At 39.3% G+C, this 19,166-nt stretch overlaps 1 protein-coding gene across 5 annotated transcripts in view; it reads left to right on the top strand.

Moving 5' to 3' along the window:
• Positions 1-220: 220 nt before the first annotated feature.
• The window catches only part of LOC146682985 (myocyte-specific enhancer factor 2D homolog), a 33,536-nt gene continuing 14,590 nt past the window's right edge, over positions 221-19,166 (top strand). For 4 of the 5 annotated variants that reach the window (XM_085446670.1, XM_085446667.1, XM_085446669.1 and 1 more), the window contains exons 1-7: positions 221-416; positions 9,239-9,589; positions 13,117-13,320; positions 13,957-14,094; positions 17,218-17,434; positions 18,364-18,420; positions 18,971-19,152. In XM_085446670.1, the coding sequence (XP_085302796.1) occupies positions 9,536-9,589; positions 13,117-13,320; positions 13,957-14,094; positions 17,218-17,434; positions 18,364-18,420; positions 18,971-19,152 (852 nt within the window). In that variant the 5' untranslated portion in view covers positions 221-416; positions 9,239-9,535. The remainder of the gene's footprint in view (positions 417-9,238; positions 9,590-13,116; positions 13,321-13,956; positions 14,095-17,217; positions 17,435-18,363; positions 18,421-18,970; positions 19,153-19,166) is intronic. The other variant, XM_085446666.1, reaches the window with a different exon arrangement.

Genomic DNA, 19,166 nt, shown 5'->3' with positions numbered 1-19,166 from the left:
CAGTGGGGCTACAGTGACATTTTCCCCACATGCAAAATCATGCAAAAGGTAAATACTGAGGCGGAGGGATACCAACACTATTGCAGAACATGGCCGTCACCTCCGTCATGTCCTCTCCCGCAGACCGACCCACTCGTCTGCGATTGGACGAGAAGTTTGCACGTCAGCTCCCAATTGGACGAGCGTCACGTCGATCACGTGCTAATGTCAATGACGTCGATCGTACACTGGGTACGCTGTGTCGCCTGGGTGGATAGTATAGTTACATCAACATTAAAGGGAATAAAATGCCGCGGATTCATGTAAATAGAGACTTCGCTTCAGCGCTCATAATTAATGTTTCTTAATTAACACGGGTCACCTCTGGAGCCGGTAGTGGCAGGCCTATTTTCGGTGTTTATCAGCAATATTTCAGGGTAAGTGGAGTGATACATTTCCTTCCTGCGTCTTTTTTCCTTCACACGGGTGCAGACCTGCTTGCTTTATTATTTAAATACAAAAAAGTAATAAGCGAGACTACTGTGTTATATCACACAGATACCCAGTCTTCACGTGAACATGAAATATCCGTGATATGATTAAAAGTAGTGCGTACTCCAGCTCGCCCTGCCGAGTTATATGGAGAGAGTGAGGAAGGTAATGGCTGTCGGTCGGACTCGTAACTAGAAAATTGTGAAATGGCCTGTGTAGAGCAACGTTAGCTCGTCCTTTGCTTTCCATGTTGGCTCCGGTAGTTATGGTGTCCTAAACGGCTGCGTTAGGCTTTTAAAAAGCACGAACCGAGGATCTGACACTAGGTTTTGCCTCCAACATGTCAGATTAGATCCTGTAGGGTACCTGTCTGCCGTCAGTGGGCCTCCTCAGTATCCAGACTCCCATCTGTCATCATGGTTAGACAGTTTGGACTCCTGCACCCACTTTGTTAACAAAAAAGGGGGAAAAAAATCCACTTTAACCTAATGTGGTCTTCACATACCAGATCTCACACGGTTATTAGTTTAACGCCATTAAGGAGAAAACAGTCCAAGTGCACATAAAGGAGAGCTATTGTTCAAAGCTGTTCACCCTGCTGCTGCATTTTTTTTATTATTATTTTTTAAATTATTTTTTAGCTCTTCACAGGAGCCCGAGGGAAAATATATTTCACTTTCCTGCACTGGTTTACGTGTGTGCAGAACAATGCACATAATATTTAAAAGCGCTAACAATCAGTGGTCACACTACAATGTCCATATTTGTGTGGTCTTTTTTTGTTGCGTTGTTTATTAATACTTAAAAGTAATTCCAGTGAAATTGGGGCTCTGATGTGGTTTAGCAGAGAGGCTGGCCCGTGCAGCCATGATTTTTCTGTGCCCTCCTATGGTAGATGCCAGTGCTGCTGGGCTATAAGTAGGCCACTTTGACAGGGTGATCCACCGCTGTGAGGCGTCCCTGCAGATGGATTCATATCAACATCCCTCGGTAGTGCAGCCCCACTGACCATCAGCACAGATTTTACACATAATTTCTCGTTTATCGTGATGTGTACTGTATGCTGTGGATTGAGCACAAAATCCTCATGTTTAAATGTTTCAAAATGTCACATTATTATTTGGATTGCAAATGCTTCCCAGTCCTGGTCCTCTGCTGGCCTGGCAGCAGGATCAACATGCTGGCAGGCCAAAAACTTTGCTATCTTCAAGTGAAATATCTGATTAAAATGAGGAAAACAACATTGATATAGAAGCGTGTTGCCACCTCGGGGTTAGGATTTAAGCTGACAAAGCTGGTAATGGTTGCCAAGTTGAACGGAATGAAATAGTTTCTTCACAACAACAAATCATTAAGATAGCATCGTGCTCTTAGGTTATGAGCACCCTTTGGGCTGTCAGAATGTAAGCTTTTGTCTCCTAGATGTGGTAAAGATGTGACCAAACAAACAGGCAATGGTGGCACATAAAATTAGGCAATATCCATCCAAATCTAGGAATTTTCCAGTTTTAATAATAATACACAGTGATTGCATGCAAGTTTTGTCCTTCTGACCTGGCTGAAATAGTCCATCCATGTAAGGATAGTTTTAATTTGTTTCCCTTTGTGTTTAGTGTGCCTTGAACTGAAAGCTCATTAAAATTGCAATAATTTTCCACTCAAATAACACCTCATCACATTGAATTTATTAAGGCTTGAGGCAGGTCTAAGAAATTTGGATGTTTTTGCTTTAGAAGCATAATTTGCTAGAGTAATGACATTTCTTTATATCTTCTTACGACTTTATTACTTACATGTCTAATGCTTTTTGCTCTTAAACAGTAATATTAGTTGGAAGGTTTTGGAAGGTCAGACATTGACTTGTTTGGTAAAGTTCATTTAATAGGAAGACACAGTGTAACACTGTCCTAATGCACAAGGGTTTAAACTGGCAACATATGTGAGTCCTTAGTAATATTTTTTTGCTTTTAAAATGACAGTGTCTAGTTAAATCTCGTTAAAAAAAAAACAGCTTTATTTAAATTGGAAAGCTTGGAGCCCTAAAGCAATTAGGTGGTTAATTGAGGAGTTGAGTTACGAAAAAATGGAGACAGATATGCGAAACACTCCCTGAATTCAGCTCCCTAAATGGTGCTTTTTTTCTTGGTCCTATATGAAACCTAAAGATGCTACTTTAGAAATTACAAAGAGATTTTTCTCCATTGCCTGAGATTTTCTATGCAGCACCTTAATAATCAATGTGTTGTTGCCTTATGTTGTCAGATGGATGCAAAGTCACAAACTGTGAGTGTAAATCAATTCTATCCACCTTTTGGCTGTGGGAGATTGAGCCATTAAGGCCATCAAGTACTGAATCCTTGTCTGGGAGCCGGGCAAACCCCATTGCTAGTCACGTTTGAGGCTCCGACCATTTATCTCAGGGGTTTGGCACATTTCATTGGGCAGTGCGTAATCCGCTAAAGGTCACTGTCACTAATTACACTACTCCAAAACAGGCAGATGCCTACCCTGAGCTTGATTGCGCCACCCTTCATTAGGAGACTATTCAAGGGTTGCATAAGCATCACTTGCATGATTCGAATAACATATGTGTGGCTCTTTTTCTTTTTCCTAACCAGAGTGATCAAATGCCTTTCCTCCTACGATGATGAGGCACACCTGGTCCAGCTGAAAGTCATTCATTTGCCACTGTCACAGACTTTTTAAATAGTGTCTTTTAGATCGACTTGCGCCTTTTCTGGCTGATTGGCTTCCTGCGTCTGAGCGAGATTGGTTCGACTGGCTGCAGGGCTCAGTTTTAGCCCAGCGGTGATCTCGTTATCTCAGTGTCCAATCAGTCCTCCGGCCACCTCCTAATTGAGCCATCGCGCCTTAAGGGGGAAGAGGAGGGATGAACGTGTCAATTACAATAATGAGGGGGCAGCCATGCAGAGGGCAGTCGGGGAGAGGAAGGCTAGACAGAAGCCTTGCAGCGTCGCCCTGTTATGGTCAATTCACGACTAATCAAAGATAATATTGTAGCCTGACAGTGCCAAAGTTAGCAGAGTCAGTAGGGAAGAGCATTTTTTAAAATCATTTTCCCCTCTAGCTGTGGGATATTTCTACATGTCGTGTTGTGGTAATTGTTAGAGCTGCTGAGTGATCCATTAACACTGCTGTGGATATAGATTTAATATACGGAAAGCTCGGTCTAAGCACAACTCAAAGCACCTAATGCTCATGCATCTGTATGTGTCAAGTAGCTTTTTGGGCTCGAGGGTTATTGGATTAGTTGTTAGCCTGTATTTAAAAAGGTCCTTCATAAAATGTTGTTTAATAAAGGACACCAATATTAGCAGTAATAGTAATATTATTATTACTGCAGGCTTTGTGAGCAGAGGACTCGTGCAAAAACATGACATTTTGAGCACTTTTTATGACTTGACAACGATGATGATGCTGACGCTATTAAAGACTAGTAGGTACACTCATGAACGGATTCACAGCTAATAAGATGAACCTGTGTGTCGATATGACAGCCACTACTGCTGTTTATACACATAAGGTACTTGGAAAGATTTAGCTCATTAGCAGCTTAATCAATCAGCCCATTAATTGATTGGTAATTACTCTGTGTTTTCCCAGCTTCACAAAGCTGCAGATTTTTGGTGTTGCTGTAAAAGACTTTAAAAGCTCAGATGGTCACGCAAAGCATGATGATATGAAGATGTCACATTGGAGGCTGATGTGTCACATTGGTTTGATTGTTATAGAAGTGTTAATTTCCTGTTTTTATATGTGGATTTTCCATATATTGCTGTAAGTTGCTGTTATCATTTCCATTGCATCAAATAATTACTTTTTTTTTGTCACTACGGGTCTTTTTTAGTATTGGTGCATAACGAACCATAGAATCTATTGAGCGATACACTTAAACAAACCATCATTATTCAGTTGGTAATGCTAGTGTTGTGAAGGGGGTTGTATTTTAACTCAGACCACAATCTGTAACACAACCGGACAACATAGTTTTTGCTGTCTAAACCTAACCAGTGAGTGAAAGCAAAAGTAAAAAGCGAGCGCAAACAAGATGATCATCAAGTGAAAACAAAGCACAAAAGTCAAACATCTAAAATTTTGTAGCTGAGAGTGTGTTAAAACCAAGGATGCTGTTTCTGATATCTTTATCTATGAGGAATCTGCATTATATCGAGTAACAAAAAAACACTTACACTTCCGTATAAGCCAGAATTTAAAAGTGATTGGAATCGTTTTTATGCGAGCTGACACGGGTACGGGGGCACGTCACAGCCCGCTGTGACTAAATGAATGTAAGTGATAGTGAAAATACACTGTATGGCCACACCTGACCCGCTCAGTGAGATTATTATTTTCATCTCCAGAGAAAATTGGTTGGCTGGTGAGCAGAAAAGTCATAATGGATAAATTGAGGAAAAGAAATGATAGCAGCTGCTGTGGGTTCAGGTGGCGGTAGAAGAAATTCAAAGTTGACCGAACAAAGTAAAAAAAAGACCAGTTTAATTATTTACACGATCAGGACGTCTTGTATGAATTCATAGGTGCAGCTCTGGTTTGAGTTTTCACCAGTTAATTCTCAGTCTGGACATTTGTTAAAATGTGGGTTATTTTTTTTGGGAAGCCCCATGTGCACTTCAGTGGCGTTTTCATTTTTTCCGTCTGGCCTAACAACAGTCCCACAGGAAAGCTCGGATGCGGAGGGTCAAGACTGGAGGGAAAACTTAACACAATTGCCACAGAGCCGAGCCCACATGTAGGAAAGAGAATGGGGTTTAGGTAATGTGTTTAGTAGGGCTGCTCGATTATGGCAAAAATGATAATCACGATTATTTTCACTGAAATTGAGATCTCGATTATTTGACGATATTTATTTAACCCTTTAAGACCTACTATAGAACCAAGTCCGCCAGAGCTTATATTATTTTTTTACATGTTGTAGTGCCATTTATGGGAGCATTTCAAGTTGCTATACAACTGTTATAGCCCATATTTTAATAATATGTATGAATTAAGTCCATAGTAACTACATTAATTGCAAAAAAGTGCAATAAACTACAAAAAAAAATTGAAAATCGTTTTTGTTTGTTTTTTTTACATATATTTCTACTTGGAGAAATTTAAGAGGTTTATCCCTCAAAACTTTAAATACAAAAAAGTTGCAAAAAATAGTTTACAACAACAGGAAACTTATTTTGAGTGTGTTCATAGTTTTATTTTGGAGATACACCAATTTTTATATACTGCAGGAAAAACAAAAAAACAATCCTATGATGCAAATTTTCAAAGAAAACAGCAGGTGCATCAAAATAAACTATTTCCAGCAGTGCAATTCGAGTTCTAAGCATCCCAGAAACTATTCAGAAAAGTCAAACATGACCAGTATAGGCCTTTAAGGCCTACAAGTTTTAAAAAACTACATTTCCGCGAAAATGACGTCACTTCCGGTTTCGGCCAGGAAATGGCGGACATGTGATAGTTCGCGCTGACGCCTGTTTCACTGTGGGAAGTGTTACGAACAGCTGATCGGATCAGCGAAGCGTGTTTCTGGAATATTATGTTTTTGTTCCTGCAAGCGCTTTTTATGCAATTTTTGCAAAGCTTTATGTGGAAGGAAACCGTGACCGAGGACAAGCTGATGGTATGAGGTGTAAGTACAACTCCTCTGGTTTCATATGCAAAACAAATTATTGCGCTAGCTTACACGGTCCAGGTTCTACAGGGATTTAAAAATAGTTACACAAAACGGAGCGTGCTGCTCTGACGGCTTTAAAGGGTTAACAATGACTTTAAAAAATAATATAAAATAGTGTGCAACACCACTGAAGTTTTTTTTTTTTACCTCTCTTTTCAACCAACGGCAGTCACTCTCCTCTCCAAATAACTTCTGCTTAGCTTTCCGAGCTTCCCTCGGGTCCTCTTAATCAGCGGTCTCCAACCTTTTTTGCACCACGGACCGGTTTATGCGGCCTTTAAGGTGTCGCGGATAAACGAGGGAGGGGCTAATAATCGGCTCAGTCATTTTTAATGATCGTTGAAAGCCCAGATCGTAATCGTGATTAAAATTCGATTAATTGAGCAGCCCTAGTGTTTAGTAAAATGTGAGCTGAAGATAAAATTGGTTGAGGAAAGAAAAGTAGTTTTGCTGTGAATTTTCAGGCCAGTAAGGAGATTAGAACAGGTTAGTTTTGGGGTCCATTTCACAGGTGTGATGAAATCTGTTTAACATATTTTTTATTACATAAAAACATAGATTTTAAAATAACAGAGATTGCTGGAACTCGGTCCATTGACTGTCTGTTGTTGTCAGTAAGATCACAAAGAAAAGCAACACTTTCTGAAATACCAGGATTTTCTGTCCTTCCACTAATTAATAGACAAAACAAATTTTCCTTTCAGCTCAGGGTAGCGCTTGATTTAATGTACCACACCAGGCAGCTCCCATAAATGCAAAGCATCAGCATTGCACCTGACTGAGTTTAATGAAATGTTCTTGCTAAAACTGTGATTAATGAATGATTAATTGTGCATCCCGAATGTAATATAGATTAATTAAAAGCTCTCGCTGCAGATAGGATAAGTGCACCTGTGCAGTATGTGACTCTTAATGACTTTTAACTCATTATCATGCAAAGTAAAAGTGGCCAGTTAAATATTTGTAAGTACTGCAGCTGTTATAAGATCGACCCTTTAACAAAGCTCATTACCCCGGGTGTCCCAGGTACAATCACAAAGTGCCAAGTCACTTCATTCTCAAATCTATGTTTTTCCCAAGTAGCAGATTAGAGCTACAGTGGAGTTGTTAAGGATTTCTGCCAAAAATGTGTTTTTAAACGTGTGTGTGAAAGAAAAACTAAAATAAAGTTTTCAGAGGCTTGTAAACCATCCAGTAAATGTCTTCATTAGCCGATAATAAGCCCAAAGGCCTGCTCTTCAAACTAAAATTACTTTGATTATTTCCATGGTGTCACTGAGTAACCCTGAAGGGCTGAATCCTGGAGAAAATCATACTGACAATTATCTTGACTGATGTCACGTTTACGTTTTTAGTCCTTTGGAGGACTGCATTAAATTTGTTTTAAGAATGAATGAATTTATTCTATTAACCACAGTTTAATAGATTTTAAAATATTAACCACAGGTTCCTTAGTGTTCTGTTTTGTTATGCACTTATAAACCACGAGTCACTACGGGTGACCTTTTGATAAATGTAACAGTAATAACTTCATGGATTTTGGGGCTTTCAGTGGTTTCAGTGGAAATTAAAAGCCATTTGCAGGCTGCTGGTAGTCATAATGTTGAATTGGTTGCAAAGAGGTATACAGTGCTGCACCAAAAACCTCCTTGCAAATGCTTTGATCACCTGCAGTTTGCGTGGGAAATGCTTACTCGTCAGCTTTTATTTTGAAGGCTAATGCTTATCATTTTGGGCTTGCGCTGCTGTTTTTCAAGTTTCACTACCGCTCCGTGAGTAGTTAACAAATGTTTTTGGACAAGTTTGCAAACTAAGGGTGACCATGGCAACGTGCTATTGACCAAAGCAACCAAAAGGAAGTTTTTGGTGCAACACTATATACCTCTTTGCAACCAATTTCACAATGAGGCTGCCAGCAACACTCTCTAACTGGTTGAGGAATAATCATTTTTTGGCCCTAATAACTAGAGGTCACCAAGGGGTCACTAATCAGTCTATAGGCTGTGTGACTTGGGTTAACTCTTTGGAAGTAGAAAATCTGTGATTTGGTCTAATCAGTCAAAATTTTATTTATTTATTTTTTGGGGGAAATCGTGAGCTCTGCCTCCAGGTCCAAGGGAAGAAGGACCATCCAGCTTATTATTGATCAGCGCACAGCTCAAAAGCCGGCATCCATTGTGGCTGGAGGTTTTAGTGCATATTGCATGGGTAACTTGAACACTTGAACTGCTGCAGAGAGCATCATTTTTCAGGGAGGACCTTGCCTATATTAGCAAAATAATGTGATTGCCAAACTGGCTCGCGTTAATTCAGACCATAGAAAACATTAGTTGAATTATAAAGAACCAAAAATAGAGCAAAGCCTATATGTAGCACAATTTTGCCTTCAACATAACAGCGTGAAATTTGTAACCTTTAAGATAGTACTAACACGTTTAATATGTCATTGATTAAATATGAAGTTTAAATGATTTACAAATGAGCTCTTTCTGCTTTGGAACTGGGGGATGGACATATTTTTTGCTTTAGTGCTTGCTTATATTCACAAATTTTGATTGCAATGACTAAAATAAATCCCTTTCTCATTTTGACCTGCTGAAGTGAGTGTAAACAAAACACAAAACATCCGGCCTATCTTAGACCTGATCTGTTAGCTGTTACTTAACACTAAGGATGACAAAAAATCCAAATCTCATCATCAAATTCAATCTCTGGGAACATTTTCTGAGCTTGAACGCCTTTTCATATTTTTAATGCGTTGCCTGAAGAGATTGAGACAATGGCAGCCGATGAATTTAACCCATCGCGGTGGTGTCGTGTGTCGCTTGGTGCCCCCTGGCCTCATAATCAGACAGCATTGTTTCCTCAGTTGTTTTCAGGTTAATTACAGTTGAACAAGTGGGGTTAGTCATTATTTTTTTCACACAAGTGAATGATAACTTACTGATTTCTGATTGCATGATTCCCACCATTAGATATCCATTGTTTTCCTTTCCTCTGTTTGTGTCATACATAAAGAACCTTCCAGTAACGTCTTTGTCTCTTTACTTTTCACAGGAGAGGAGTGTCGTCATCCTCACCACAGCAGCTGGGGGGTAAGTTTGTCACTTTAGTCCCCGTTGAACAAATGACGAACTGAGAACCATCTCAACCTCAAGCGTCTCCGCAGCACCCGCTCGTTGAAGGAGTCGACCACGTTGCCTCGCCACACTGGACAGAGAAATGTGTCTGTGCGTGTCCTCGAGTGCATGACCGCATCTCAGTGTTTTGTGGCTGCACTTCCTCTCTCACCTTCCGAGAGGCACTTCTGCACTTGACTGACTGCAACATTTGTCTTCATCACAACAAAGCATCATGGGTAGGAAAAAGATTCAGATCCAAAGGATCACCGATGAAAGGAACAAGCAGGTGAGGCTTAATTATTTATTTGGTTGCTCGTTTAATCTGCTGAAATGAGTCATTGAAGAGACTGCAGATTGAACCTCGGTGCATTTGTCTGTATGTAACACTGTGATACATATCCGATTTTTAAAGCACGCAGCTCCAGCTTGAGCATTAACCTCCAGAGTTAAGGCGTTATTTCAAAATAAGGTTCTCGTTTTTGTTACTTTTGGCTCTGACTCTGCATGTGCTGAGATTTGCGCCTGATCTACAAATTCAAATGTCATATTAAAAGCTTACTTTTCTGCTAAATCCATTAAGAAGGAGGACACTTTTTTCCATATAAATGGAGCAGAGCTGTCAGCCAGTTAATTAAGAGCTTTAATCACCCGTGTGGTCAGGAGTTATGTGCAATTTTCTTAGTTCTCATGGTTCTAATTGTGACTGCTTTTCTTACTTGCGTCCTTTGTTTTTTCTCAGCAACACATCGTGTTTGCTTCGTACGCTTCAGTGCACTTTATCAGTGACATTTGGCGCTTGTTGCCTGTCCCTGCTTTGGTTAGTATGATGATATGTAAAACATGTAAAAAGGGAGATCTGTATGAAAAGAGGAAGGGAAAAAATGAGCAATTTCTGAAAAATTTGTTTATTAAAAGTCTCTTCAAAAGCTGTTCTGGAGCTTTTGATCACATGACGTGACTTTCATCAGCTGAGGCAGTTTTTCTTGTAATCATAAAGTGACATCTCAGCCAAATTTGCTTAAAAGTTCAGATAAAAAAAACCAAACATAGTTTAATCAATGAGTTAATAAAACATAGTGTAACCAGTGATAAGCTCACTTACAAGTAAAGTGTGCACATGGTTGCAGATTACTACATTTTTTTATTATAGGTAAAGCAAACGCACCGGGTCACCCCATTTTTGTTTCCTTTGAAAAATCACTTGTGAAGTGTTCTAAAATACAGCCAATATTAATTTTAATGGTTGACTCAAAAGACGAGAGCCCAGTGAGGCTTTATTTAGAAATCCATCTGTTTTAGGTATTATACAATACTGTTTTATAATAGTGTTTTATTCTGTGAGCTGTTTAATCCAAAAATGGTGTTCTCCGGACAGTACTTTGTGAGGACTGATCTGATCTTAAACAAAAAAACTCCATGTTTTATTGCCAAAAGTGGTGAACGTTGTGTGGTCATAGAAAGGTTCAGCATGCGAAACAAAAAGAAACCAAAAACTTGCATATTATAACATGATTAGAGCTGTTTACTGCTAGTAGGCGCTGGGACAGTTTTACAGGGTCAACATAGCTGTCTAGATGTCACAGATTTCAAATGGCAGTAAGGTCATGATTTTGGGCTGGCCTCACACAGCTTTGTGATGTTGTTTGGCGTCCACATTCAAGTCCTGCAATGAAAGGTCTCAAGTACTAAATCAGGCTGTACCCCAAAATCTGCCTTTTCAGCTCCATTTGCTTCCTTTCTCTTCTCACTGCATGAGGCTGCCACTCCACTTCACAGTAATGATGGTGCTGGATGAGTGATGAGGTGATTCCTGCCAAACAGAATGCTTTGTATGACAACTGAAAACTTCAGTTTTGTTTTCATCACACCACAGAATATTTTGCCTCATGCTCTCAGGCCTCCACGTGCTTTTTTTTTTTTTTTCCTTTGGCAATCTTCAAGCTCATTTTTTCCACAACTGATGCCTCCAAGACATTTTGCTCGAAGACCAAATTTAAAAATCGCTGCATTGATTTGTCTTTTCAGAAGATCGTTTCTGCCAGGTCGGACGGTAGCTGTAATTTGAATTCTGTACTTTTAATTTCTTCTCTCTTTAATCTACAAAAATGTTTGACGTTCTCATGCCCTCCAGCCCAGACTTTGTGGACATAACAGACCCTGAAACCTTTTCAGATAATGTGTGACAATGGAGAGGCCAATTTCAGAGGCTGGAATTGGCCAAGGCCAGGGCTAGCCATAGAGTGTAAAAACGATGGACTGATCTGAAATGTGAAGGCAAAACCCAAGTGCCTTAAACCTGGATTCTTTTTAGCGGCCAGCAGGGGGGGTGACTCCTGGTTGGAAAAAGATGGGAAAATAGGTTTAGTTTCCCGTTGCTCTGAGATGACTTTATGGCCTAAGACGCTGTTTTCAGGTCATGTTAAAAAGAACAGAGCTGTTTTTGTTAATTCTGGTTAATATCGGAGTTATCCAGAATGTCAGTCTGATCCACCCCTTGCTTGTCACTTCCTGCTGTCTGTTGGTGTTGCAGCTGCCGGCTACTGTTGCCTGCGTCGGCAAACCTGTCAGGCAAAATGGCCACGCCTTTAACTTTAGGTCATAACAAAATCTAAAAGGATGGGAGGGGGGGTCCAAAAAGAAAGAAAATCTGTTAATATAATGTAAAAAATTACATACAAGCTTTACAGTTTTAAAACAGGCGTCTGTAGGGATTGTCCTGCTTTTGGAGCCTTTCTAAAGGGGCCACTAGAGGAACTGTAGTTATTAGTACTTAACTTCAGCTCTGTAGGTTACCTCCGGGTTAGGTAAAGCTACTTTCACCTGCTCCCTTGTCACATTTAAACACCACATCTCTTCACATCTCTTTTTTAGCAGAGTTTGATCCAGATGCCCTTCCTGATGCAAAAGGGGATTTTTTTTTTTTTTTTTTTTTTGTCTCGTGCTGGAGTTGAATTAGTGACCTTTCTAAATACAGATATTAAATATAAAACAGGTCACCATGAAGCACAGAAATGACTGAGCATTCAGTTGCACAATCTATGCATCTCAACACTGACCGACTGATTCACAGTCAGTTGGGAAACAAATAAAAAAAAAATAACACAATATAGGAAAAAGTTTATGACCTGCAGTATTTATGCCAAAGTGTGCATCTCTAGTTCAACTTAGACCACATCTAATTATAGCAGAAGCAGTGAATAAATGTTAGGCTAAAAATATCAACAAATATCAAAACTGTTTGTAAACATATTCATATATATATATATATATATATATATATATATATATATATATATATACACACACACACACACACACACACACACACACACACACACACACACATACATCAGGGAAAAATGATTATTGACTGTTTATTGTTAGCAACCAGAGTGTCTGAAGGCTATTTATTGTGATGATAAAGGGCCACAAAAACAAGGATGCTTCAGTATCGATGCTGAAAACTGACTCACTATGCTTCATTGATGCCTCTTTATTTATGATGTTATTGCTATTGTTGTCACTTGTACACTGTTATTTGTGTGTGCTTTTACCTAATGTGTCTATCTGCTGTGTGAAATATGTGTTTGTGTTACAGGCAGTTGAAATAGTCATAGACTTACTTTGTCTTTGTAAAGATTTCATTTTATTTTGCAGGCCTAGACCTGTTTGCGTGTGGTGCACAGAAGACCTGTGTAAAGGTCTTTTATAGGAGTTACAGCGTTAATAGTGCTTTAACCCTGAGAAACCGCTGGGATTTTTTTACCCTGCCCTCTGCTGTTTTTACAAATCCTTTCTTCTGTTTTCTTTCAGGTGACATTCACAAAGCGAAAGTTTGGTTTGATGAAGAAAGCCTACGAGCTGAGTGTATTGTGTGACTGCGAGATTGCCCTGATCATCTTCAACCATGCGAACAAGCTGTTCCAGTATGCCAGTACTGACATGGACAAGGTCCTGCTCAAATACACAGAGTACAATGAGCCGCATGAGAGCCGGACCAATGCCGATATCATTGAGGTTAGTCGATGCATCCTCACCATTTGTGCAGAAGTGAGTAAGCTAAGGCCTTGATTAGATTTTAAATAATATGGAAACTGTCAGGGCTGAACTGTTGCACCAACTCTTAAAACATAAAGAGCTGTATAATGCTGGCAATATCCCATTTAATCTGTTAAATATGTAGCCATATGCTGCACAAGTGATTTGGTTTTTTTTGGTCTTTTAGCTGTATTGTCATCATTTCACCAGATTTTGATTTATTTGCTGTTTGCTTTTGTGTTTTTGATGTGACAAAACCAACAAGATTAAAAGCTTGGGCTTCTTGAAAAAGGCTTTGTGACTGTTGTTTTAATGCAGTCTCTGAAGAAAGAATTTGAAGTGTTATCTTTGTGTGATCAGAGGCAATGTAACCGGCGCACCTCAGTGTCATTGTCTCACGTCACTGCCTTCATTCAGGGGTGTTATAGAGAAAGTAGTTATAATTAATGGGAATTGTGTTTCTGACTTCACAACCGTGATCAAATAATTTTCAGTGGCAGCTGATTCTCTTCCACCTACATTTTCTGAAACACTTTAAATGATAAACTCATGATTCATACTATGATTGCAGTATCATGTCTTCTCACTTCTAAAGCCCAGTTTTTACATTTACAGACTTTGAGAAAGAAAGGCTTCAACGGCTGTGACAGCCCAGAGCCAGACGGCGAAGACTCGATCGACCAAAGTCCCCTTAATGATGACAAATACCGGAAAACCACAGAGGACCTGGATGTTCTCTTCAAACGCTACGGAGTAAGTTTTGTAAACTTCACACTTACGTCTTCTCTTAATTCATGCAGCATTTTTTTTATATTGCAGTTTGTTCTGCTTATTGGTCAAACACTTGTCTGTTGTTGTTGTTCTGCTTTGTCTTAAGTACTGACAGGAAACTGCTACTGGTAGGAAGTTCCTCTAACGAGTTGTGTTACACTTTACTGTGACCTTTATAAAAAAATGCAGATTGCTTGATTCGTGTTAGAGATGGTGGTATTATTAAGAGCTTTTGTTTGGGGGGGGTTTGGTCATTGTTTTGAAGGCAGTAAATGAGTTAGTCTAACTCATATTATTCACAAGCGAGGGCTAAAACTCAACATCTGTAAAACCACTGCTTTTTGGTTTTTCTGGCCATGCATGCCTTCAGTTCTCTGTATTTTTCTGTTGTATGCTGATGATACTCACCTATATTTTGTGCTTAAAGACTCCAATTAAATAATTGTGCTTTTTACAATAATACCATGTTCATTTATAGTCAATAGATCGGAGTTAAGATCATAACATTTGTACACTGTATCAGCTGCACGCCAGGAAATTTGCACACAAAGGGCATTTTGAAGACAAAAGAAAGCAGATAGCACTTCATGTCTTTTATTTAAATGACAAAAGATTACTTGCATCAACATGGCTGCTATTGTTGTATGATTTTTAATTGACCACAGATGCATCAGTGGAAGCAAAACAGGTAATGAAAAGTTGCAGTAATAACTGTAAATCATTCAGGAACCTTGTGTCATTGCATATTTTCAGGTCCACCAGCTTCATATGAGGGAGTTGATGGTGTTCACTGAGTAGTCTGCTAAAAACTGAGAGAGTGGCATAACACTGCTATCTATAAACTGAGACGTCTGTTTATTACCATCAGTAGTAAACTTTGTGAGAGTTCTTAAAATAAACTTTAAGGCTTCACTGGGTGCCACTTGTTCCTTTCTTTCTCTACCTTGGCACCCACCATTCACCTTACTGCATTTACCCCCATTACTCTACTGGATTTGAACAAATTTGTGTCAGACATAAATACAACACCGTGTAAGGTGGAAGTTCACATGTTGCTTCATAAGCTGTTCAGGCAGGGTTTTGATGTTATAGCCTCATGGATCGTTAACGCTTTCTCCCCATAAAGATGACATTTGATGAGCTCCCCTGTACCCGTAATAATGTGTTTGACAGCTCAGTATTTATCAATGAACATGTGGTTTGATGACATTAGAATAGTTTCCAGTGGTAGCTGTATAGGCAGAGCTCACTCTCACTATAACGTCTGATGCAAACACAGTCATTTCGTTCTATAAGAAGCCCTCAGATATGAAACCACTCAGTTCAGAAAAGAGCTTCAAAGGTTACTCCTAGTCAGCTTTCAAGGGGTAAAGAGTTAAAGAAAACTGATTAATACCCACCATAACTGCATAAATACCTTCCTATTTCCAAATGACCTCTGCTTTCAAAAATTCTTGAAAAAGTGGTTAGTAGGCAGCTCTTAGGGGTAATAAAAGGCAATAATTTCAGTCTGGTCTTAGAAAAAAAGTACAGAAACCACTTTACGTAAAGTTTTTAAGGACATTTTAATGAGCACAGATTCAGGCAACATTACAGTTTGTATTTTACATTTGGTACAGCTAGAGTCACTGTGGACAGTTTTACCTTGTTTACTGCACCCTCATGCCATATTGGGTCCCACAGGGCTCAATCCTTGGACCTATTTTCTTTAGTTTGTGTCTGTCTTACCTCTGTAATGCTGATTATTGACATTCGCTTGTCTTATTTAGTAGAAAAACACAAACATGTAGCTTGCCTGCATTCCTGCCTTGGTGCCATTAAGGACTGGATGACTTCTAATTTTTTAAAACCAAACTGTTATTGGTACTGAACATCTTACTAATAGTGTCATTCCCCGTTTTGGACAACTAATAACTGACCCAAAGCAAACTACTCATTTTTTTTTTTCAAGCTTCTCAGTTTCAACTGTTATTTCAAATCTCTCAGCCCAGTCTTTATATGGGTTAGTATATTACAAAGGTCAGATCAGGACTTCTGAATAATACAGCTGAACACCTTATCCACTCTCTGATTTTCTGCTGATTAGATTATTGCAAGTCATTGTATATATTCTTAAATGATGCAGCACTTTTGCATCTACACTTGGTACAAGACTACTCACAAACACTTTGCGCTGCAAATGCATGACTCCAGTCCTCACAAAATTTCTTTGGCCTCCCATTCAGTGCAAAATTCAAATTAAGATTTTACTGATTACTGTTAATAGAAAGGGGGACTGCATTCAGTTTTAGCCCAACAAACTTCCTCTTAAAGTTAGCTCAGCACGATCAGTTCCTCGTTTTAAAAAAACTTTTAAAAGCCCACACTTGTATATTGGCTTTTATATCGTGGTTTTAATGTCATTTTATCTATTTATAATTTTCTAATGCTACTTTTTTGTGAAAGTGAAAGAAATAAAGGTTGTTATTCTGATGTTCATCAAACAGAGAGCAATGACAGGTTTATATTTGCATTTTTTTTTACTCTTTAATAATTATATTTTGACTTGTTTTTCTTTACTTTTTAACTTACAATAATAACTTAAACAATAACTTAAAATAATATTTTATAACATTGAAGGACCCACACAAGCCAGTGTGGGTCCTTCAATATTAAAACTTCTCCACTTCACAATATGTCATACGGCAACGGTTTTCAGTCGTGCTTCTTCCACAATGGTGAAATAAGGAAATGCCTGTAGACCCATATTCATATATTATGTGCACCTATTTGGAGCATGACAATACGTCTTAATTTTACCGTATTATAATAAAAAATAGGTATTACAGTGCCTAATTTTTCTTTGAAATTAGATTTGATCTTTTACAAATGAGATGACTAAAACTCTGGAGACAGTTTTTTCCATTACATGCTTTTATATTTGTAAACGATCGTGTAGTTTGTTAGTTGAAGCTGTAAAGTACACAACCTGCCAGTTTTACCACATTTTTTTTAATTCCAAAAAAGTAGCGTGAGGCTAAATCTAGGTAATGTTCTGATTGTTACCGAAGTAGTGCGGTAATGTCGCGCAGTGGGACTAAAAGTGACGTTTTCTTAATTTCGCAGCAGTCAACAGCTCCGCCTCAGACGTTCTCCATGCCGGTCACCGTCCAGGCGTCCAATCAAAGCACACTGCAGTTCAGCAACCCTGGCAGCGCACTGGTAACTACCTCCTATGTAACATCATCATCGCTCACGGATACCCACCTCCTGTCGCCACAGCAACCGGCTCTTCAGAGAAATACGGTGTCTCCTGGGTTGCCACAGCGACCAGCCAGTGCAGGTGAGCGAGATGAGGAATGGCCTGTAGACCAGCAAAAGACAGTAAACAGTCTTCAGCGCAGGGATTTTTCTACTTTTACACGAACATGACTTTTTTAAGTTGCTCATGTTTTTTCAGTGTGTTTGATCTAAAACAAAAGAAGTTGTTTAAAAAAAGAAAGATGACAAAAAATTATCCATGTTTGTACCCCCATAGGATTCATTTTGAATTCTTTGTAAACACAAGTAAACGTTGGCCTTTATTAGTTAATAGCAGAGATAATTACAAAATCAAGCAAGGCGACACTGTCAGGTAATCAGAGACTATAGCAGACACTGGAAGCATGCAGCTCCATATCATTATGCATAATAAGCTGCTTCATTCCTCGGGGAGAAATGCATGCCGCTCTCCTCTGGACTAATTTGCTCTGTGTGACATTCGCTGCACTTCACTTACACTTTTTTTTTTTCACGTTTATATTAAATTTTAGTTGATTAGTTGATGCATGCAGGGGAGACCTGGAGTTAATATTTATTTAGATTATACTCAATTTAAAGTCCTTTTTTTGGATATACTCATACAGTTTGTGTAGTGAAATGCATGGTGACATAATGCATGTGCAGCACTGGCTGGAGCTGAAACCTGAGGAGGGAATGAACAACTGTGTATAAGTCAATATTTAAGATAAAACAAAGAAACAAATAGAGTGCATATAGTATACAGTGTATGCATGAGCTGGGGTCTTTTTCAAAGTACAAAAGATTAAAATGTCCACTGTGGTAAAATGTTATGTGAGAACAAAAGGCAGTTCTCTCATATTTTGAGGCTTTTGTTGCATTAGAAATCACTGAGAACTCCATGTATTACCTTTTCTTCCACTGCCGAACCTTAAAGTGATGTTCTTGTTCTTAAGTCCCAACATTTCTATTAATTTAAGCTTTTATCAATAGGCGCTCTTCTTGGAGGCGACCTGAATAATTCAAATGGAGGATGTCCAAGTCCAGTCCGTGAGTATTAAAATATCTGAGCGCTATCTTCCACTTATTTGTTGTTTTTCACCACAGATCGTCCTTCTGTTATCCGGTCTGTATTGGGAGTATTCGTTCCTGCTCTCCTCCTCTGCACCGTCTGTGATTGTATCTCACAGGGATCAGGGGAAGCCACCAGTAACAACAGAAATGCATGGGATTCCCAGCACTTCCTGCGGGGAATGCAGTCAGCCTGGCACATGCCTTAGTTCTTTATTTCAAGCCTGCACCAGGAAAACGTTTTCATTTACTTACTTTATATTGGATTTCTAGATTAAAAATGTCCAATCTTTTATTTATTAGTACTAGAGCACATTTGCCTCAACATATCCAATAATCTGTAACATTAGAGGGCTTTTACTCCTTGGTTCTGTTTGCACGTCTTTGAAAAACTGTTTAACAAAGAAACCTTTGGGAGGATTATGTAAGCCATCGTTGAGGGGGCACACCGTCTGTACCCCGCCGTCTGCTTTCACCTGTTTGATTTTCCTATTGATTTCTGTCCATTCACACCTCCGTCTCCCCGCAGCTAATGGATACACCAGTGCCAGGGCCTCCCCAGGCCTCCTCACCGTTTCCAACGGCAACAGTCTGGGGAAACTAGTTCCGGCCAAGTCTCCACCCCCACCTCCGAGCCCCCAGATGGTCAACAGCCGCAAGCCAGACCTCCGAGTCATCACCTCACAGGGCGGAAAGAGCCTCATGCAGATGGTGAGCTTAACTAA

Source organism: Copadichromis virginalis, linkage group LG22 (assembly GCF_057382275.1).
Source record: "Copadichromis virginalis isolate Kocher_CV1m ecotype Utaka linkage group LG22, C_Virginalis_male_GT1.1, whole genome shotgun sequence".
Taxonomy (NCBI): domain Eukaryota; kingdom Metazoa; phylum Chordata; class Actinopteri; order Cichliformes; family Cichlidae; genus Copadichromis; species Copadichromis virginalis.
The sequence above is the reverse complement of the archived record's forward strand: the minus strand, read 5'-3'. Positions and strand labels throughout refer to the sequence as shown.